Source organism: Phaseolus vulgaris, chromosome 6 (genome assembly GCF_051622355.1).
Source record: "Phaseolus vulgaris cultivar YP4 chromosome 6, ASM5162235v1, whole genome shotgun sequence".
Classification (NCBI taxonomy): domain Eukaryota; kingdom Viridiplantae; phylum Streptophyta; class Magnoliopsida; order Fabales; family Fabaceae; genus Phaseolus; species Phaseolus vulgaris.
The window spans coordinates 27,550,471-27,567,775 of record NC_143503.1 but is presented as its reverse complement, the minus strand read 5'-3'; the positions used below and the strand labels follow the sequence as shown (position 1 = coordinate 27,567,775).

The window sequence follows — 17,305 nt, the reverse complement described above, 5'->3', positions numbered from 1 at the left end:
ACTTTTTTCAGCACACTTCAATTAATGCATCAAACATTTAGCAAAGTTTGTTTGATTATTTAAAAATGATGCAGAGAGAAATAATTCAATTAGCTTAAAACATAGTAAAGAAACAATGATTTTCGAATTTTAAACAAAATTAGTTTAATATTAAATCTCTTCCACAGCCAACACGCGACAAGAGTTTTAATATTTTTATTCACAACTCGTGTAACAATTTTATATATGAGGGTAGATATTGTACTTGCCATGTCAAGTGATATCCTTTATTTAAAATATATTTAGATTATAACTTCATTTATTTCTCACCTTTCATTTCACTCTTGCACAACTTTCTTGACTTTTTTATAGTCCATTTTAATATTTAATATTTTTTAATTTAATTTTTCATATTTTAATAAACATCAATCAAAATAAATGCCTGCTGAATCAATATATTTATTTTGTTAAGAATTTTTCACCATGGATTGTACACACGAAAAATGTCTTGTCAAATAATAATATTTAATTAATTTTGAAATTTTATATTATATCAGTAAAAACAAAGTATTAAGAGCGTGATAAGAGATACTTAGGAGTTGTTTTTTAGTTCCTTAAAACAATTTTCCAACTGGATAATTAATTGTATAACATCTAAACTTGTTTAAAAAAATGTCTAGAAAATTTTCAACCAACTTAACCTTTAGAATAAAATTATTATTTATTTATTGAAGTAATAAATATTATTATGTATAATAGTTAAGTCTAAATAAAAATAAAAATTATGATCTGTCCAAAATTTCTTTGGTTTAAAAAAAATAGAGTAAATATGTTCCTATTAAATATGTCTTAAGGCAATGGTTTTATATCACTTTTAATTTATTTTCATACTAAAATGGAGAACATTTATCAAAAATACAAAACTTACCCCCTTATTCAATTCACAGGCACATCCTTCAAACATTAAAATAATTAATAATTACGTGTATACGAACACAGGCAACCTAAATTTGAGTTCATGATTTAACTCCTTCATGAAAATATTAAAACGTATTTAATGTCAACATACTTAGGACAAAAGTGCACAAGAATAACCTAAACAAGATGGAATCACAAACAGGAAGATCAATTCAGTTTAAGTATTCAGAAGTATAACACACCAAATGAACAATTAAGTACATTATTTAAAAGAGAGAATATATTCAATTTCCTAACAATGGTACAAAGTATTCAATAGTTTGATTATATAGGTTAACACTTTGATACTTTTGTTCAAGACTAACATATTATTCAATAGTTTTTAAATAATTTGGATGTTTAATTAATTTGTTTACCTAATTATATAAATCAAAACTTTAATTTTAATTTACTATCTTTATAATGGTTGAAGAAATAAGTGACCTGAATCAATTTACTTTGATCGTAATAAAATAAATATATAAAATAAGTTATAAGAACAAAACTTTTTTTAAATAAGTCAGCACACCTAACCATCAGTCAAGTAACAAAACTTTTGTCTCACCAAAAAGTGAACCTAAACAAAACTTTTGTCTCGCCAAAAAGTGAACCTAGTTAAGTTGACTAGTTTAGTTCAGCACATGGTAAGCTAACCCATTTGAAAAACCCTTAGTTGTCGTAGCTAAAAATACACACCAAGAAAACTAAGACACGTCACATGGAAGTCATCTAATACAAAAACAAAGACCCAAATTTAAATATTCTGCAGAACTGATTAATACAGTTAAATTTATAAGTTCAACTAAATACAATACCCCAACAGAGGATTTTGCTCTATCTCTTCTAACAAGATATTATAGCAACACAAAATTAGTAAACTTTTCTTCATGGTGTTCTCTCTGTTCTATAAATCACTTTCTCCTCCAGGAAATACTGCTAACTGGGAATCTGCGCGCATTCTATTGGTTTAATGTCTTGTGATATGCAACCTGCAATAAAATTCAAATAAAAAGAATTTATATGCACATACAAGGCCAAGATTAACTGATCCACCTTACACAAGAATCAATTCTAATCCACAAAATCATGGTGATAAAAAAGTAGAAGCAACTAGTTATTGTTTTATCTTCACTATTAAAAATTAATTGATTATTCTCACCGATAAAAAGTTATCCAAACACGCAAGCAAATATATCTGACCCCAGTTTGGGCGAGAAGCCAGGACCAAAGTTTCAACCATTTTATGTTCTTACAACTCTATTATTTGTGTACATATTCCCAATGCAAGAAATTTTTCCAAATCATGATTAATTTGTAACCACACAAGATTTTCGAATGGGGTTCTTACGGATGTTGAAGTCTTCAGCAACTCCCTTATGGCCATTGTTGCATAACATGAAGCAGGAAGAGTAAAGCTCAGTTTGAGAGCAGTATGTGAATCTTGTGAGCTGGAGTCACAGAGAGATTCGCCATGAGGTAATTTTACCTCCTCACCTGCAATATCCTTAAAATTCTCAACCTTTGGAAAGTCATCAGAACTCTCGAACTCTCTGATGCAATCAAAGGCTTCTTCAGTTTTCCCATTTCCTACATCAATTGGTTTGACAGTGTTGGTAGGCGCAGACTTGTTAATTTTCTCTAAATCTGTCTCTACCAACTGTTTATTACTGTCAGAGTATGTAAGTAATTCCCTGGAATTGTAGACATCAAAGAAATGAGTCAGAGTGAACTACATGCAAAACCAAAAGAAAAAAAAAAAACTACTAAAAAGTACAAGTCTGTGCAATGTGGAGGGTTAACTTCGTAAAATACCATTCAAAGTTAATTGGCTTTTGAAAAACCCTCCTGTAACATCCAGTGATACTAGTTATTGAGAATTCCCTAATAAAAAAGTAAGAACAAATCAGGGTAAGAGAACTGGCAGGAGAGAAAAAGAAGATTAAGAAAAAGAATGAATGGACTCTTCAAAATTTAAATTGAGATTCTCATTACATACTCCACATTGTGCACGCTTTCAGTTAAACTGATTCCATCCTAACCAAGTACAATAAAATAGGTGAATATATTATAAATAAGTGGGAATACCAACCAACCCATGAAACAATAACAGTACACAAGGTTACAAAAAAGCAAGGACAGCAACCCAAACGTAAATATAAGAACTAGTTGAACATAGTTCTAAAAGTAACAGAAGGAGGGGGCAAAACAGAAGCAGTGAAGCAGTGAAGCGTGAGGGGCTCGTCATGCTTACACCACTAAATTACAGTTTCAATTCCATGTCAATTGTCAACTACAGAGTATTAATCATAAATAAGTAGGCTTTTCAGGTTGGTGTTCTACAGCTTATCAAAATCAGAACCTATAGCATTCAAGGCAAAATTAAGTTATAAAGACAACTTTTCAACTTTAAGAGCATTCTTTAGTTCATCTCCCAAGTAATGTTCTGCTTAATACAATAAAATGAACCTGAGGAGCGACCTTTTGATTTACCCCATCATCAAATAAAATCATTTTCTCAAGTACTGTCAAATGCATAGCAATTAATATAACCTTGGAAGTATTTTTTACAAATAAATAGATAAATCTACTCCTACACAAGTTTTTTACTATAATTCTTATGTGAAAGAGCTAGGAAGAGCGGGATAAAGTGGGTAACTTGATAGTGACATAGTAAGAACAAAATCAATCACATAATATTTGACCCAGCCTGAACTTCTTATATCTCACTCCTAATTAAAAGCATACAATTCAGGATATTGAAACTTGAAAGTACGAGTGTCAAAATTGATACGTACTTTTTTTGCTAAATCTTCATAAACATTGGCAATATGATTGGTTGGATACTTAACCCGTGAACTGCAAGATACCAAATACACAAATGTCAGAGTGATCCCTCCCCCAAAATAAAAGAAGAAGCAAGTCAATGGAAAACTAAAGAATTGGATGAGGATTTGAGTTGCCAAAATCACAGAACCTGAGAACTATTAGCCAATCATGCTTACCCTGGCATAGGAAGGATGACATCATCAATTGTGTAGCATCCAGAATTAAGATCTTCAGCATCAACAACCTGTCACACGAAGTAAACACCCTTTAGAAAATCATTCACACAACTGTTGTTCCTTGTTGAGTAATTCTTGTTTGTTCCAGTTAGTAAATTATCCATCTCATTTCTCCCAAATGAAAATCTTTTTCAATCTTAAAATATAGATTGTACACTTTATCTCCTGCTAATGAAAGTAGAAATAAAGTTCCTCGACATAGAATTATGCCTATATGGAATTCATATAAATTTGAGAAAAAATGGTTCACTATAGTGTTTCATTCAAGAAATTTGACACAAAATTGCTCAATAATTATTGATTTCACTAAATGCTCACTAAGTCACTGTCCATGTTGACAGTTAATCTAAACTAACTAACATATAAACATGATACTAATTTTGGTAACTTTTTTTATACACACTTTTTCGTGCAATTTTAGCTTAGTATGATAACGTTCTAATAACTATTTTTTACTGTGTGTGATAAATACGTTTCAATTGCTGTCAACACACTTGTGTTTCTACCAGTGATAATAATTAGGAATGAAATGTTAGAATCACAGGGCTTTAGATATACTTAGGGCAATGATATTAACTTGATATGCTGTGATGCAAAACATGGAATAAAACACCTAAGAATAACTTTTGGAAGATAAAACACCTAAGAATAAGATATGGATCCTAAAAAGATAAGATAATCTAAAATATTATCAAGATAAAATTGGATCCGTTTCATATATTCCAACACTTACTACTACAATTATATTTTAGAAAAAGAAAAAAGATAATATGGTTTCACCAAACATGGTGGCAAAACTTCAAAGGAAACTCGAAAATACAGGTGATAAGATGAGAGCTTCTAGGACTGAGAGTAGTGGTAATGTTGTAAAATTTTACACAGATAAATAACAAAGGGCTAAATTCGTACTGTGAGGTTACATGTTGCAAAGTTATAGACAGATATATGCACAAGAGGCCTGCAATATGTAATTAAGGAGCCCTCACTGCTCGTGTACTTTTTATAGCTGCTTTATAAAACTCTTAGTTAAGAATTTTTGAAGGGTGTGACCCAGGTCTTAGGCAGAACGAACACAATGAAATTTTGCTAGAACGATCTAAGACAAATATTAGAGGTGAAATGCTATCTGTCTTACTCTGGTGCATTTTGTTAGAAAGTAAATTCTTCATTCTTTAAGGGATTTATACAAAGATTAGAGTATGGCAACAACATACGGTAAAAACAGTTTTTTACAGGGGGTTTGTCTTAAAGATTGACAAATTGGGTTTTGTACTGGTACGACCGGCCGAGTCAGCCAACTCGCAGACCAAACAGCAACCCAAGTGATAGGGCCGACCACGTCGCACACATGGCCGACCGGCGCGTAGCGCTCAAGAAAAAAGTTGACTGGATTAGCGAGACTAATCCAAGGTTAAGGGTGACCTAACGTAACCCTAATCGCAAACCAACCCCCTAATCTGGCCCAACAACAAGGGCCCATCAAGGTAATATAAATATCACGCATTCCAAGGAGAAAGGTACGTCATTATCTGCAGTACTCTGACAACCGAGTGCTGACACCCCACTGACTTGAGCATTGCAGTGCCTTCTACAGGTAACTCACCCGCCTGAGGAGTCAGACGACCAGAAAGGTGAGCACGCGAGAGCATCGAGAGTGTGAAGCCGACCGAACACTACAGAAGGATCAATCGTTCTCCAGGTCCCCAAACCCGTTCGAGAACAATTGGCACCCACTGTGGGGCCCGAGAGAGCAGCAAGAGATAGTAGCAATAGATGGTATCAACCCGCAGCATGGCTAGCGAGAGAATGTCCGAAGCAGACCAAGCAACAATGATGTTAGCGCTTCAGAAGGAGCTGGTGGAGATGAAGAAAGCCCATGAAGAGGCTGCCAAGAAGAACGAAGAGGAGATCAAAAACCTCCAGGAGGAGAATAGACGTATGAAAAAACTGGTTGATGGGGTGCCATCCCTTATACTGACCAATCAAGCTGGCAGGTCCTACACCACGGCTGCTGGCCTCCAGACCGAAAGAGAGCTGAAGAACAATTTTACCGTGGAGATGGATGGGGAATCTCATCCCAACAAGACGATGAACACCACCGGCACCGCAGGTCCCGACCGACCCCACCCCTTCACCGACCTTATTATGGACACCCTTGTCGGACAAGTGGAAGGGCTTCAACAGAGATCGGTACGATGGAACGACTAATCCTGACGAACACATGGATGTGTATACAACGCACATGAGTCTGTACACAACGGACGACACGGTCTTATGCCGAGTCTTCCCAACCTCGCTGAAGGGAGGAGCCCTGAGCTGGTTCACCAAGCTCCTCGCAAATTCAGTAGACTGCTTCGAAACTTTGATGGCCAAATTCAACGTCCAATTCGCAACAAGCCGCCCCCACCAACCGTCCATTAGACGGCAACTCTTTGATTTATCCCTCAACAAGGAAAGCCTAGCGGTCGGCCTCGACCTCCTCAACGAACTTCGCGACAAGAGCAAGATCCAGGAAGCAACGTGCAAGCTCCGAGCGGCAAGAAGATACAACACGAAGGTTCGGCCTATAAGCTTCCACATATAGAGAATGCGCAACTACGCTAGGAAGTCGAACGGCAAGTTCTCATCGAACTGGGAAGGACCATTCCGAATCCGAGAAGTAGGAGAAGGGGGAGCTTACCACCTAGAAAAACTATCAGGAAAAATTGTACCGAGGACGTGAAATGCCACACTTAAAATTTTATTTCAGCTAAATATGAATAAAATGTACGCACTCTTTCCTCGCCCGACAGCACCATCGGTCGGAGAAGTTTTAACGAGGCATTTTCTACAAAATTGTGCAGACCGCGAACTATCCGCATGGCTCGGCCAGGATGTAGCCCTAACCGGCATACCCTCCCGACGCCCAAACATAGACGTTGACCAGGATGAAGCCTCAGACGACATACCCTTCCAACGCCCCACTCACGGTTCGGCCAGGATGAAGCCTCATACAGCACACCCTCCCGATACCTAAACACGAGCGTGGGACCCCAACGTCCCACACACAGTTTGGCCAGGATGAAGCCTCACACGGCATACCCTCCCAACGCCCCACTCACGGTTCGGCCAGGATGAAGCCTCACACGACATACTCTCCCGATACCTAAACACGAGTATGGGACCACAACGTCCCACACACAGTTTGGCCAGGATGAAGCCTCACACGGCACACCCTCCTGATACCTAAACACGAGTGTGGGACCCCAACGTCCCACACACAGTTCGGCCGGGATGAAGCCTCACACGGCATACCCTCTCGACACCCCTAACGCACAATTCAACTCGTACAAATAAACACCCATCAAAATGACCGACCGATGTTCAGTTTGTTAAAGTTAGTTCGTTGAAGATAGTTCGTCAAAGTTCGTTCGTTAAGGACAGTTCGTTATTAACACTTGCGAAAAAATTTCAAACTAACTGGACCGATTTGCATTAAAATGATCAAAGGTGGGGGCCACACCCTGGCCCCAGGGGAACAAAACAAAAACTACACAAAGCTAACGCCCTAGTCTTCGACGTTCAGAATCACAGTGGAAGGATCGACCTCCTAAACAGCCTGGTCGTCACCTACCGGGACCAAGCGGCCATCGACGACCTCCATCTCTTGGTCAAATTGACCTGAAGGTGGAGGCTCCCATACAGCACCTCGGCCTGACAGACGACCAGGTCAAAACTTTGGTTGATCAAAATCATGGTGTCTTCGATGGTTTTCAACACCTCGGCCTCCGCTGCCTCTTTCCCCCGGCGCTCAGCAGCAGTTTCCTCCTCCAAAAAAAGCCGCCCGGCGACCAACTGTCTCCAGCACCTTGCGGAGCAGTGCGATCTCCGCCGCCTTATCGACGTCGGCCTTCTCCACCTCGGCCAGCCTGGCCGTGCGAAGCTCCAACTCGGCAGCTTGCGAACACAACTTCTCTTCATAAGTCGTGTTCGCATCAACAGCCTGTTAGAGGTTGTGCGACGCCTCCTGAAGATCATGCTCGAGGCACGACAGATCTTCCAAACACCGCCTCCGAGCATCGGCACCTCGGCGTGCCAGGACCAGCCCACGGCATATCATCTCAACGCCGTTGTCGAGGATATCGTCCTCGGGGACCGACCCAATCAACCCCTCGAGACCGGGAGGCAGGTCGAAGCTCACCTCCCGGGTAAAGGACTGGTCGCCCCCCAGCAGGGCCAAAGACGAATCCCCCGAAGCGGCCATAGGCATGGCAACGGTAGTCGGTATGGGGCGGTTGAACTCAACGATTGCTGGCGACCCGGTTGGAGCCACCGTTCGGCTTGGAGGGGGTGTCGGCATTTGCCCCGCAGCCCTGACAGTGTGGGCAATGTTACTTCCCTCCCGGCCCCGCTTCTTGGAGCTCTTAGAAGGGCCCGCCCGAGCGCCTTCCACATTAGGGGCCTTGGCACCAGCGGCCCCCGTCTTCTCGTTCAGCTTGTTCTTGAATGAGCTCAGCATACCGACCACTAGTGGTATTTCTCTTTTAGCAATTTCTGAAACAAGGAAAAATCGATCAGATGAAGAAGAAAAACAAAAAATGACAAACGATAAAGACCACTATGGAACAAGGCAAAGATCACCCGCTCATGCTCACTCGGGTAGGCCGGTCGTGGCCAATCCTTGATCTTTGTGGGTTTCCTCGTCCAAAACAAGGGGAACCGCAACTGGCCAACCTCATCGAAAAAGTAGCGCGTACCCGCCAGCTCCACATACACCTTAAAGAACTTCTCTTTGAAGTTCTTATAGGAGGCCGTGAAGGCCTTGAATAACACGCTACCAGCCCGACTGACTAAAGAATGCCATCCGACCAGCTCGGCCGGATGGGACACATAGAAATGCAAAAAGCAAGAGGGAAGAGGACGCACCCCAAACATCCGGCACACCACGCGAAAAGTTTGCATGGACGCCCACGAGTTAGGATGCAACTGGGTTGGGGCCACATTAAGTTCCCTAAGGACCCTAGCCGTAAAAGCATCAAAGGGAAGGGACACATGGAGTACATAAAAAAGAAGGGGGGTTCGATAGATGACCGCTCTCTATACACACGGTCCTCCAAAGAACAAGGACTGAAGGCCAACAGAGACTCTCCGGCAGAGGCCTTTAAGACGGGAACCTCGTTCAAAAATTCAGCCACCGAGGCATCCGTATGAAAATAGGACGCCACCTAGCACCTTGGGGTCAACCCAGGCAGGCCCCACGTGAGGACGCGACCGTTCACGAGAGGCTGACCTGTCCGACGCATTACCAGCATCGTCACCCCTTACACTCTCCGTCAGAGAAGCAACACTCCCAACTGCCCCAACCGAAACAACCTTGTTAGAAGAAGAAGAGGAATAAGAGGACGACGAACAAGAAGGAGGTTCGGGAAGAGGAGACCGAGCGAACGTAGAAGAAGTCGGATGCGAATGAGTAGACATAACTAACCTTGAGACGATCGAGGAAGGTGACTAAGATTGCTCGGATTCGTTCGAGTGTCGGAGCTCAATTAATGATAACACGTGAAAGGCAACTATTCCCAACCCCTACTTACAGCCTGAAGGCACCTCGGAAACCCAAACGTCACAAGATCTCAGCCGTTGGATCTGCTTGATCCAACGACCCACATCGCTTGGCGCCCAAAAAACCCCCTCATAAATGCGCGTCACATCACTCGTTCAGATGCCCCTTACTGTCACTTCACTCATCATTACACAAACCGCCCGAGCCCACTTTTCAGACTCTTCGGCTGTACCAGTACCATCCCTCAAGCTTGGGAGGCAACTGTACTCGGCCAACTCGCAGACCAAACCGCAACCCAAGCGATACGGCCGAACACGTCGCACACGTGGCCGACCGACGCGTAGCGCTCAAGTCAAAGGTTGACCGGATTAGCGAGACTAATCCAAGGTTAAGGGTGACCTAACGCAACCCTAATCGCAAACCAACCCCCTAATTTGGCCCAACAACAAGGGCCCATCAAGGTAATATAAATATCACGCATTCCAAGGAGAAAGGTATGTCATTATCTACAGTACTCTGACAATCGAGTGCCAACACCCCACTGACTTGAGCGTTGGAATGCCTTCTGCAGGTACCTCACCCGCCTGAGGAGTCAGACGATTAGAAAGGTGAGCGCGCGAGAGCATCGAGAGTGTGAAGCCGACCGAACATTACAAAAGGATCAATCGTTCTCCAGGTCCCCAAACCCGTTCGAGAACAGGTTTGCTTCTATCGAAAATTTAGCATTCCAATAAATAAAACGAAAGAGAGAATGAAGGTTAACAATGTATTATGTAATTGATAGTATGATGTTCCGAAATACAATAACCTAGTGTACTTATTTATACCACAAATTAGATCAAGTGCAAGTATTGCTGGTACAAGCCCAAGTCCAATGATAACAAGACTAACCCTTAATATCTTCAAACAGTGTCATTGATGTTTTCTTTTTTCTGTTTTTTTTTCCCCTCTTTATTAAGGAGGAGTCTTATCCTTCTAATTCTTTTTATGAAAAGTATTTAATTTCACACAATATTCTTGAACTTTCATTCTCAGAATAATTACAATGTATAAAATGACCAAATATTTGTGCACAGATGTAAGTTCATGTTTGCGTAATGTGTGCACTAGACTCTGAATAGTGAGATTAAAATTTTAAGTCATGGCGTATTTCCAAAAAACTAAATTTCAGTTTATTACTAGCATAACTCTGCAAATGGCCAAAATAAAACGACTAACCTTGACACAACTATTTATGTCTTCATGAATATCTACAGAGATTTCATTCTGATTACTAGAATCATACCCACCACTGCAGTCTTCAGGATATTCAGATCCAACAAACTCTGTAATTTTTGCAGTAGAATTTTCTTTACAGTTTACCAAGTCCCCTAATACTACTTGTTCAGTTCCTGCCACAGTAGAATATCACTCAATTTAATAAATGAATATTTCGACTTCAGCTATCATAATAATGATAATTCATGGTAAGGATTGTACGCAATGAATATCAAATGTATTAAGGAATCATCAGGAGATTTGAAATTAGAAGTTTAACTGCCTGAGAAAGCAAGGCAAATCTAGAAATTTATTACAAATCACAACTTACCATATTTTTGCACCCTCTTACTTGCAGCATGGTTCCATAAATAGCTTTGGTAACTATGTATATACCTAAAAAAAGGTAATGGAAATATGAAATGAATATTTATATCATCATTCAAATAAATGATGTCGAAAATATCTTACATCTTTTATTTCTGTTCAAAGCAGACTTACTATATCAAGATATTTAGAGACAGAAGGAAAGGAACTGTATTTCTAAGTGAATGTTACTTACAAATAAGAGACACAGAAAGGTATTTCTATACCTGATTTAAACTACCTGAAGTACCTAGATACAGCTGTGTCATGTTGACAGCTACAAAACTAACTCTTTAACTAACTTTGTAACAGCTAACCAACTGAGACTTATAACAACAGTTCTCTGTACAATACTCACAGAAATAAAAGAAAAATCATCAAATAGACAGCATAAACAACCCACTTTTGAGTTTCTGCAAGAATTTCTTTTGTATCTTCCTAGCTTTCAAATTTTATTCTTGTGCATTGTGTTAACAGTTCTTTCTATACATGAAAACCTTTCCTCCTTAGCTGTATGCGGTGTCAAAGCAGAGATTTAGGACTGGTTTGTTACAGATTAAAACAATTATTCTGATACAAAATCATCCAATCATCATTTATGTTTGTTTAGGATCAAGAAAACTCACTTTAACAAGACAGCTGGATTTTATGAGAAGCCCATTAAAAATAGCTTCTCATTTTAATTAGATTTTAGATTACTTTCAATTTCTAATTATGTTGAAAAAGTAAAACAATTGCATGAAATTTTTTTAAAAGTGATCACTAAAAAAAAGAGACCGTTTCAGTAAAGAAACTGAAACTAACAGGCCCTTAGTACTAAAATGACCTATTTTATTTTATAATAGTGAAGCATACCAAAAGTATAAAAACTACAGGCAGTTGTCAACTCTTTCATCTAAATAACACATAATGGCTGACGAGTTGGCATGGAAGTATAGAACTGACTAGTGGAGGAGGAGAGCAAAACAAATATATACCCCAATATAAAATTGACATTGGCAATAAACTTCATAAAATTCCCAATTGTAACAACACCATATCCTTTTCATCACATTTCTATTGAAAGTAAGGAAATTAATGTTGTCGCATCATGGCATGCCTGCAGTGTGTAGTCTGTAATATGCAAAACCATGGAGCACGTTTGGATTTGATCATTTTAAGCCCAGAAAAGTCTTTTCAGCCAAATTTTCACGCTTCATCATTTTTTATTGCAAGTCTTTCGAAAAACAAAATAAGATAGTTCAAAGCTAAAGATAAACAAAATAAGAGTTTTCTTAATCGTATCTAACTTTTCTTTCTCTACATTTCAATTTAAACATATACCAGACTTTGAATTTGATGTAATTTTATGTAAAATTTTGGTACACATGTCTGAACTTTGGTACTAAGTATATGCTCCAACGAAGAAAAATCACTAGCAGTAACAGACTAACAGTGTATCACCACTTTAGCTAGATATTCAAAACAATCAATATCATCAGATAATTAGAACTCACAACAGTCTTAGAGTCCTTGGAATGCTTTTCAAAGCCTGCAAATAATTTCCAGGAGACGTCTTCAAAGATTGCAGCTGCATAATATTTGATGACACAAACATGGTTATGACATCATAGATCACACAAGAATAAATATAGTGAGTAAACAAAATAAAGATTCAATCTAACACCAAGGAAATGTCTAATGCTGAAATCACTTTTATTTTAAGCTTACCACAGCCCTTTCAGCAACTAAATATCGAGGCAACTGCTTAAGTGTCCCAACAACATCGTTATTTTCTTTATAGTACTTACGTGCCTTGGCTATTGCACTTCTCTGTATCTAAATAACATTGTTATGACGAACAACAGTAATCAATATGTTATTTTTAACTATCAGCAGCACACAGTTACTTGATTAATCATCAAGACATTATCCCTTATATGTAAAAATAAAAACAATAAAAAGGATATCTCCTTCTCTTGGATCAAGAATCATGTCGACAGCAAGTTTCCATTCACCTCGAAGTAATGCAGCTCCAATAAGGTGAGTTGGCAAAGAACCGCTTCCAAAACGCTGACAATGAACACATTCATAGACAAACAAGTTACTTGTAAAACAAAAATGAAAAATAAAACAAGCCTTACAATAGACAGTCTATTAGGCATGAACTAAGCCTAATTCACTCTCAAAAAGTTAGCGCAAGGGATAAGGATTTCCAAGTCTCATAAATAATATTTTAACCAAATACTTACCCAATATTGAAAATCTCAACACACGCCTCTAACACTCAGATTAAATAGAAACAAATAAGGACTAACTCATAAAAGCTAGCTCAACAGAAGGATTGCCAAGTCTAATAAGGAATATTATAGCCATATTTCTAGTCCAATTTGGGACATCTTAATGGAGCTAAATCACCATGTTGTGACTTTATGAAAATGCTGCAACACTGACCAAAACCAAAGAGACAAAACAAAATGTAAAAGAAGATTTTACGTTTTAATTCAAGTTTTGGACTTACAACAAATTTTAATAGAAAATTTTCTCTTCAAGAAACAGGGAATATGAAGCTGGGTAACTTTTCCAACATGTTTAAGCTTCTTATATCTTTAAATTATGCATAGTAATAACAATCTTTAAGAGAATGCATGTATGTCATCCCAAAATAAAAACATAAGTTTGTATTACAAATACACAGAGCTGGCATACGTTGGACACAATGAAACTTCAAGAGGTTACCTTTGAAAAGGAATATGCTCCAAGAGCAATTTTTTCCTGACTCTTTTAAATATAGGAAAATGGGAAAAATGATAAATAGCAGTAACTGATTAATGAGGATTTAATTTAATAGATTAACACATGTCACTTCTGAATAGTATACAGGGAAGGCCACATGCTATCAGAGGTCATTCCCCCCAGGCTTGCTCAGGAAGTTTACCTCTAAGGCAGGTATCCAATTGTATGGCCCTCTCAACAAAATTGAGAGAACTAATCAGAGAGGAAAAATTGACTTATAAAGTACCTGTAGACCAAAGTAGTTAATGAAGCCAAGCCTTCCCAAGGCATCTGCAGATGCTTTTATGATATCTTCAGAATCTGAAACAATACCTCTGAGAAAATATGTCAATGCTATGATACAAATATAAAGCTTCAATTACATCAATATAAATAACCCAAACCTCAAGGGATACTTATTTAACATAGGAAAAATGAATTTCATGCATAAGCAACACCCTCACCGTAATGTAATTGTAAATCGATTCCCCATGAGCTGGCCAAGACAAAGTCCTTCCTTAACATAGCTGGACAATAGTACATTTATAGCCATCATTCCACAAAAACCAGATAAGAATGTCAACCATTCAAAATTCAATCATCTTACCAGAAATCACCCAATTTAATACCAAACAGGCGCTTGTTAAGTGACGCAAGTCGACTTGCTCGCTGCTTGTAAACAGTAACCTAGAAACAAAACAAATAATAAACCCGTTTTAGTATTTATCAATAAATGAATACTGATACTAATTCTGGAAAGTAAAGTAAAGGATTGAATGCTTGATGTAAAATAAAAAAGAATGTAACAATTTATCACCCTTTGTGTTGTGACAGCTCGCTTATCCTTTGTACCAGCAAATCCAAATGATTTTGGCTGTAAATTAATTATGAATCAGTTAAAACAGAAAAGTTATACATAAATCAATAGACTGCATTTATTTATTTTTCTACTTTCCAAATGGTCAGTGCATAAACTTGGATAGTTGAGTATAAAATAGTACATATAACTAAAATCATAACATTTTCCATCAATCAAATTTTATGAGCAGAAAAAATCATGGAGATATAAACAATAATAAAACAGAGTTCCTAAATCTCCAGGTTGAAAACACAAAAGGTTGTACAGAGGCATAATACATTTATACACAATCATAAATATATCAAGCAAATAATTCAAAACTAAAATATGGCAAACAGATTCATCTTTCAGTTCTAGAATATATGATAATTAGTTAAAAGGGAATCAATGTCATCACATACAAGAATTGAATGAACCAGCAGCAAAAAAACCTTCACTTTCACACTCAATCAAAAAAGCCTGCATAATGTATCCAACAATGAACCATACAGACCTGGATGCCGAGCATATTTCCAATAACCCCCAGGGCTTCATGGGTATCTTTGTTCTCTTTGTAAATATGGAACCTATAATTTGCATGGGTAGAAACATTCAGTTGACAAACAAATACAACATAAAAACAGAAAAATGGCACAAACAAATAAAACATGCAACAATGAGTGGCTATCACTTTCTGACAATTTATGAATAACATATAATTTAATACAGCCGAGAGTCTTCATTAAGTTGAATGGTTTTGGATATTCAATAAGTAGTCAGTCAAAGTACTATAGCTAATTAACAAAACGCTATTGCAGACTGCACTAGAAATGGAAGACAGCAAGCATGGTTTAATTTAATTTGTATTTTATTAAACAAAATCGCTGAGCAATCTTACCTGAGGAACTTGCCAACATTTTCAGGCCAATTTTCTGAACCTCGGCTGTCAAAGGGTTTATCACCCCTTTCTTTCCGTTTCTTGGAGTTTTTGCCTTTGTTGTTGGGTTCAGCAGAATTCAGTCTCACACGGATACATTTCAAGGAAGCGTCAGGTCCGTCAACCACATCAGTAACAAGGAACTTAAAGTTTTCCTTAAAGAAGTTATGCACTGCCTGATACATTTGAGAAGCATCAAATTTATGATGTTTTGAAATGGCAAAGAAACTACAAAATGATTTTGTTTTGCATGCCACAAAAGCAGAATCAGATCAGTCTCCTCTTTCTAAATTCAATTAAATGTAAAATAAAATTACAGTGGCTGGGCGCAGTGTACTAAAAAAAGGCTAAGTAAATTAATGAAATGCAATTCAAAATCATTCAATTTGATACTTGGTTTGTTAATCCAAAAGTCATATAAATTCATCAAAAATTTCAGCCCGTTGTAATGAGATGAGACACCCGCTTGGAGTAAATATCCAAGTGCTCCCCATTATGGAAATCTTGACATGTCTTCAGAATCCAACAGAGCAAAATAAGCCACAAAACTCATACTAACCTTCCGATGAGACTTATCAGAATCCGGAGAAAGAACAATGGGAGAAACACTAACTTCTCCACCAGCATTAATTTTATTAACAAATTCTTCCAAAAGAATTGCATCAGGCTCCCCAGCAAGAATCTTAAAAGCTTCAATTCGTGAGGCATAACTTACAACAGTGTCAGATGTGTTGGTTCCATTTTCTTGAACACTCTGAAATTAGCATAAAAAAGTCAGATACCAAAATCAAAGAAAAAATTATTTTATCAAAGATTCACGGATATTTGGACCTCGAGCTCCTCTTCAGGGGCATCGAGTGAGGACAATTGAACTACTGCTCCATCTCTGTCCACTTCATTCACAATAAAATCAGAATACCTGAATAAAATTCAATTGAAACAGCATTAACAAGACACTGTTGAATAATGCACTTCAGCACACGTACACTATCAAGAAGGTGCAATGATGAAGGTAGTAATGAATTGTGAAGAAAATGAAGAACCTTTGTTTTAAAATTCCGCGGAAGCCAGGAAGGTCGGAAATGAAGCAGGAGATACCCACTTCGTCTTCTTCAACGGTTTTCATTGCCATGAGGGTTTTACAGAAATGGTGATCAACTACCCCTGATAGAGTTTTAGTTTAGATTAGGGTTTAGAGAAAACAGAGCGGGAAGTTGCACTGCAACCGCTACTACTGCATATCTAACATCCCTTGAAACGCAACGTTTAAGTTTCTTGGACATTTCCAGCTTAAAATTAAAAAATCATATTATAAAGACGGTAATTATATCAAAGAGTGCATAAAATAAAATAAAAATATGTATTTTATAATTAAATAAAAATCAAAAAATTATTAAAAAATATTTATATATAATTAAATAAAATCAAAATAGTATTAATAAATATTCAATAATTTTAATGACGGCAGAAATTGTAACTGCACTAATTGTCCACTGTTGAGACCAACTTTAGTATAATTTATTAGATGAAATTTGTATGATAACAAATACTAGATAAATTAATCTTTATATATATATATAAATTGAGTTATGCAGAATCTTTAAATTACCTCAAAT

The 17,305-nt window shown here is 37.7% G+C and overlaps 1 protein-coding gene across 2 annotated transcripts; it reads right to left on the bottom strand.

Moving 5' to 3' along the window:
- Window positions 1-1,668: 1,668 nt before the first annotated feature.
- On the bottom strand, window positions 1,669-16,976 carry LOC137831779 (Pseudouridine synthase family protein). 2 transcript variants are annotated; one of them, XM_068639588.2, is made up of 20 exons: window positions 16,733-16,976; window positions 16,521-16,608; window positions 16,249-16,443; window positions 15,651-15,865; window positions 15,267-15,339; window positions 14,732-14,788; window positions 14,522-14,601; window positions 14,379-14,441; window positions 14,162-14,249; window positions 13,110-13,212; window positions 12,871-12,974; window positions 12,657-12,730; window positions 11,126-11,190; window positions 10,756-10,928; window positions 3,939-4,006; window positions 3,732-3,792; window positions 2,933-2,970; window positions 2,749-2,817; window positions 2,285-2,627; window positions 1,669-1,925 (listed from the first exon to the last, which is right to left on the bottom strand). In XM_068639588.2, the coding sequence occupies exons 1-20, from the start codon at window positions 16,819-16,821 to the stop codon at window positions 1,896-1,898; spliced, it is 2,076 nt and encodes a 691-aa protein (XP_068495689.1). In that variant the 5' UTR covers window positions 16,822-16,976; the 3' UTR covers window positions 1,669-1,895. The 2 variants fall into 2 exon arrangements, with proteins under 2 accessions (XP_068495689.1, XP_090159819.1); XM_090303693.1 differs by having other exon boundaries at window positions 14,162-14,235; window positions 16,733-16,932.
- Between the last annotated feature and the right edge of the window lie 329 nt (window positions 16,977-17,305).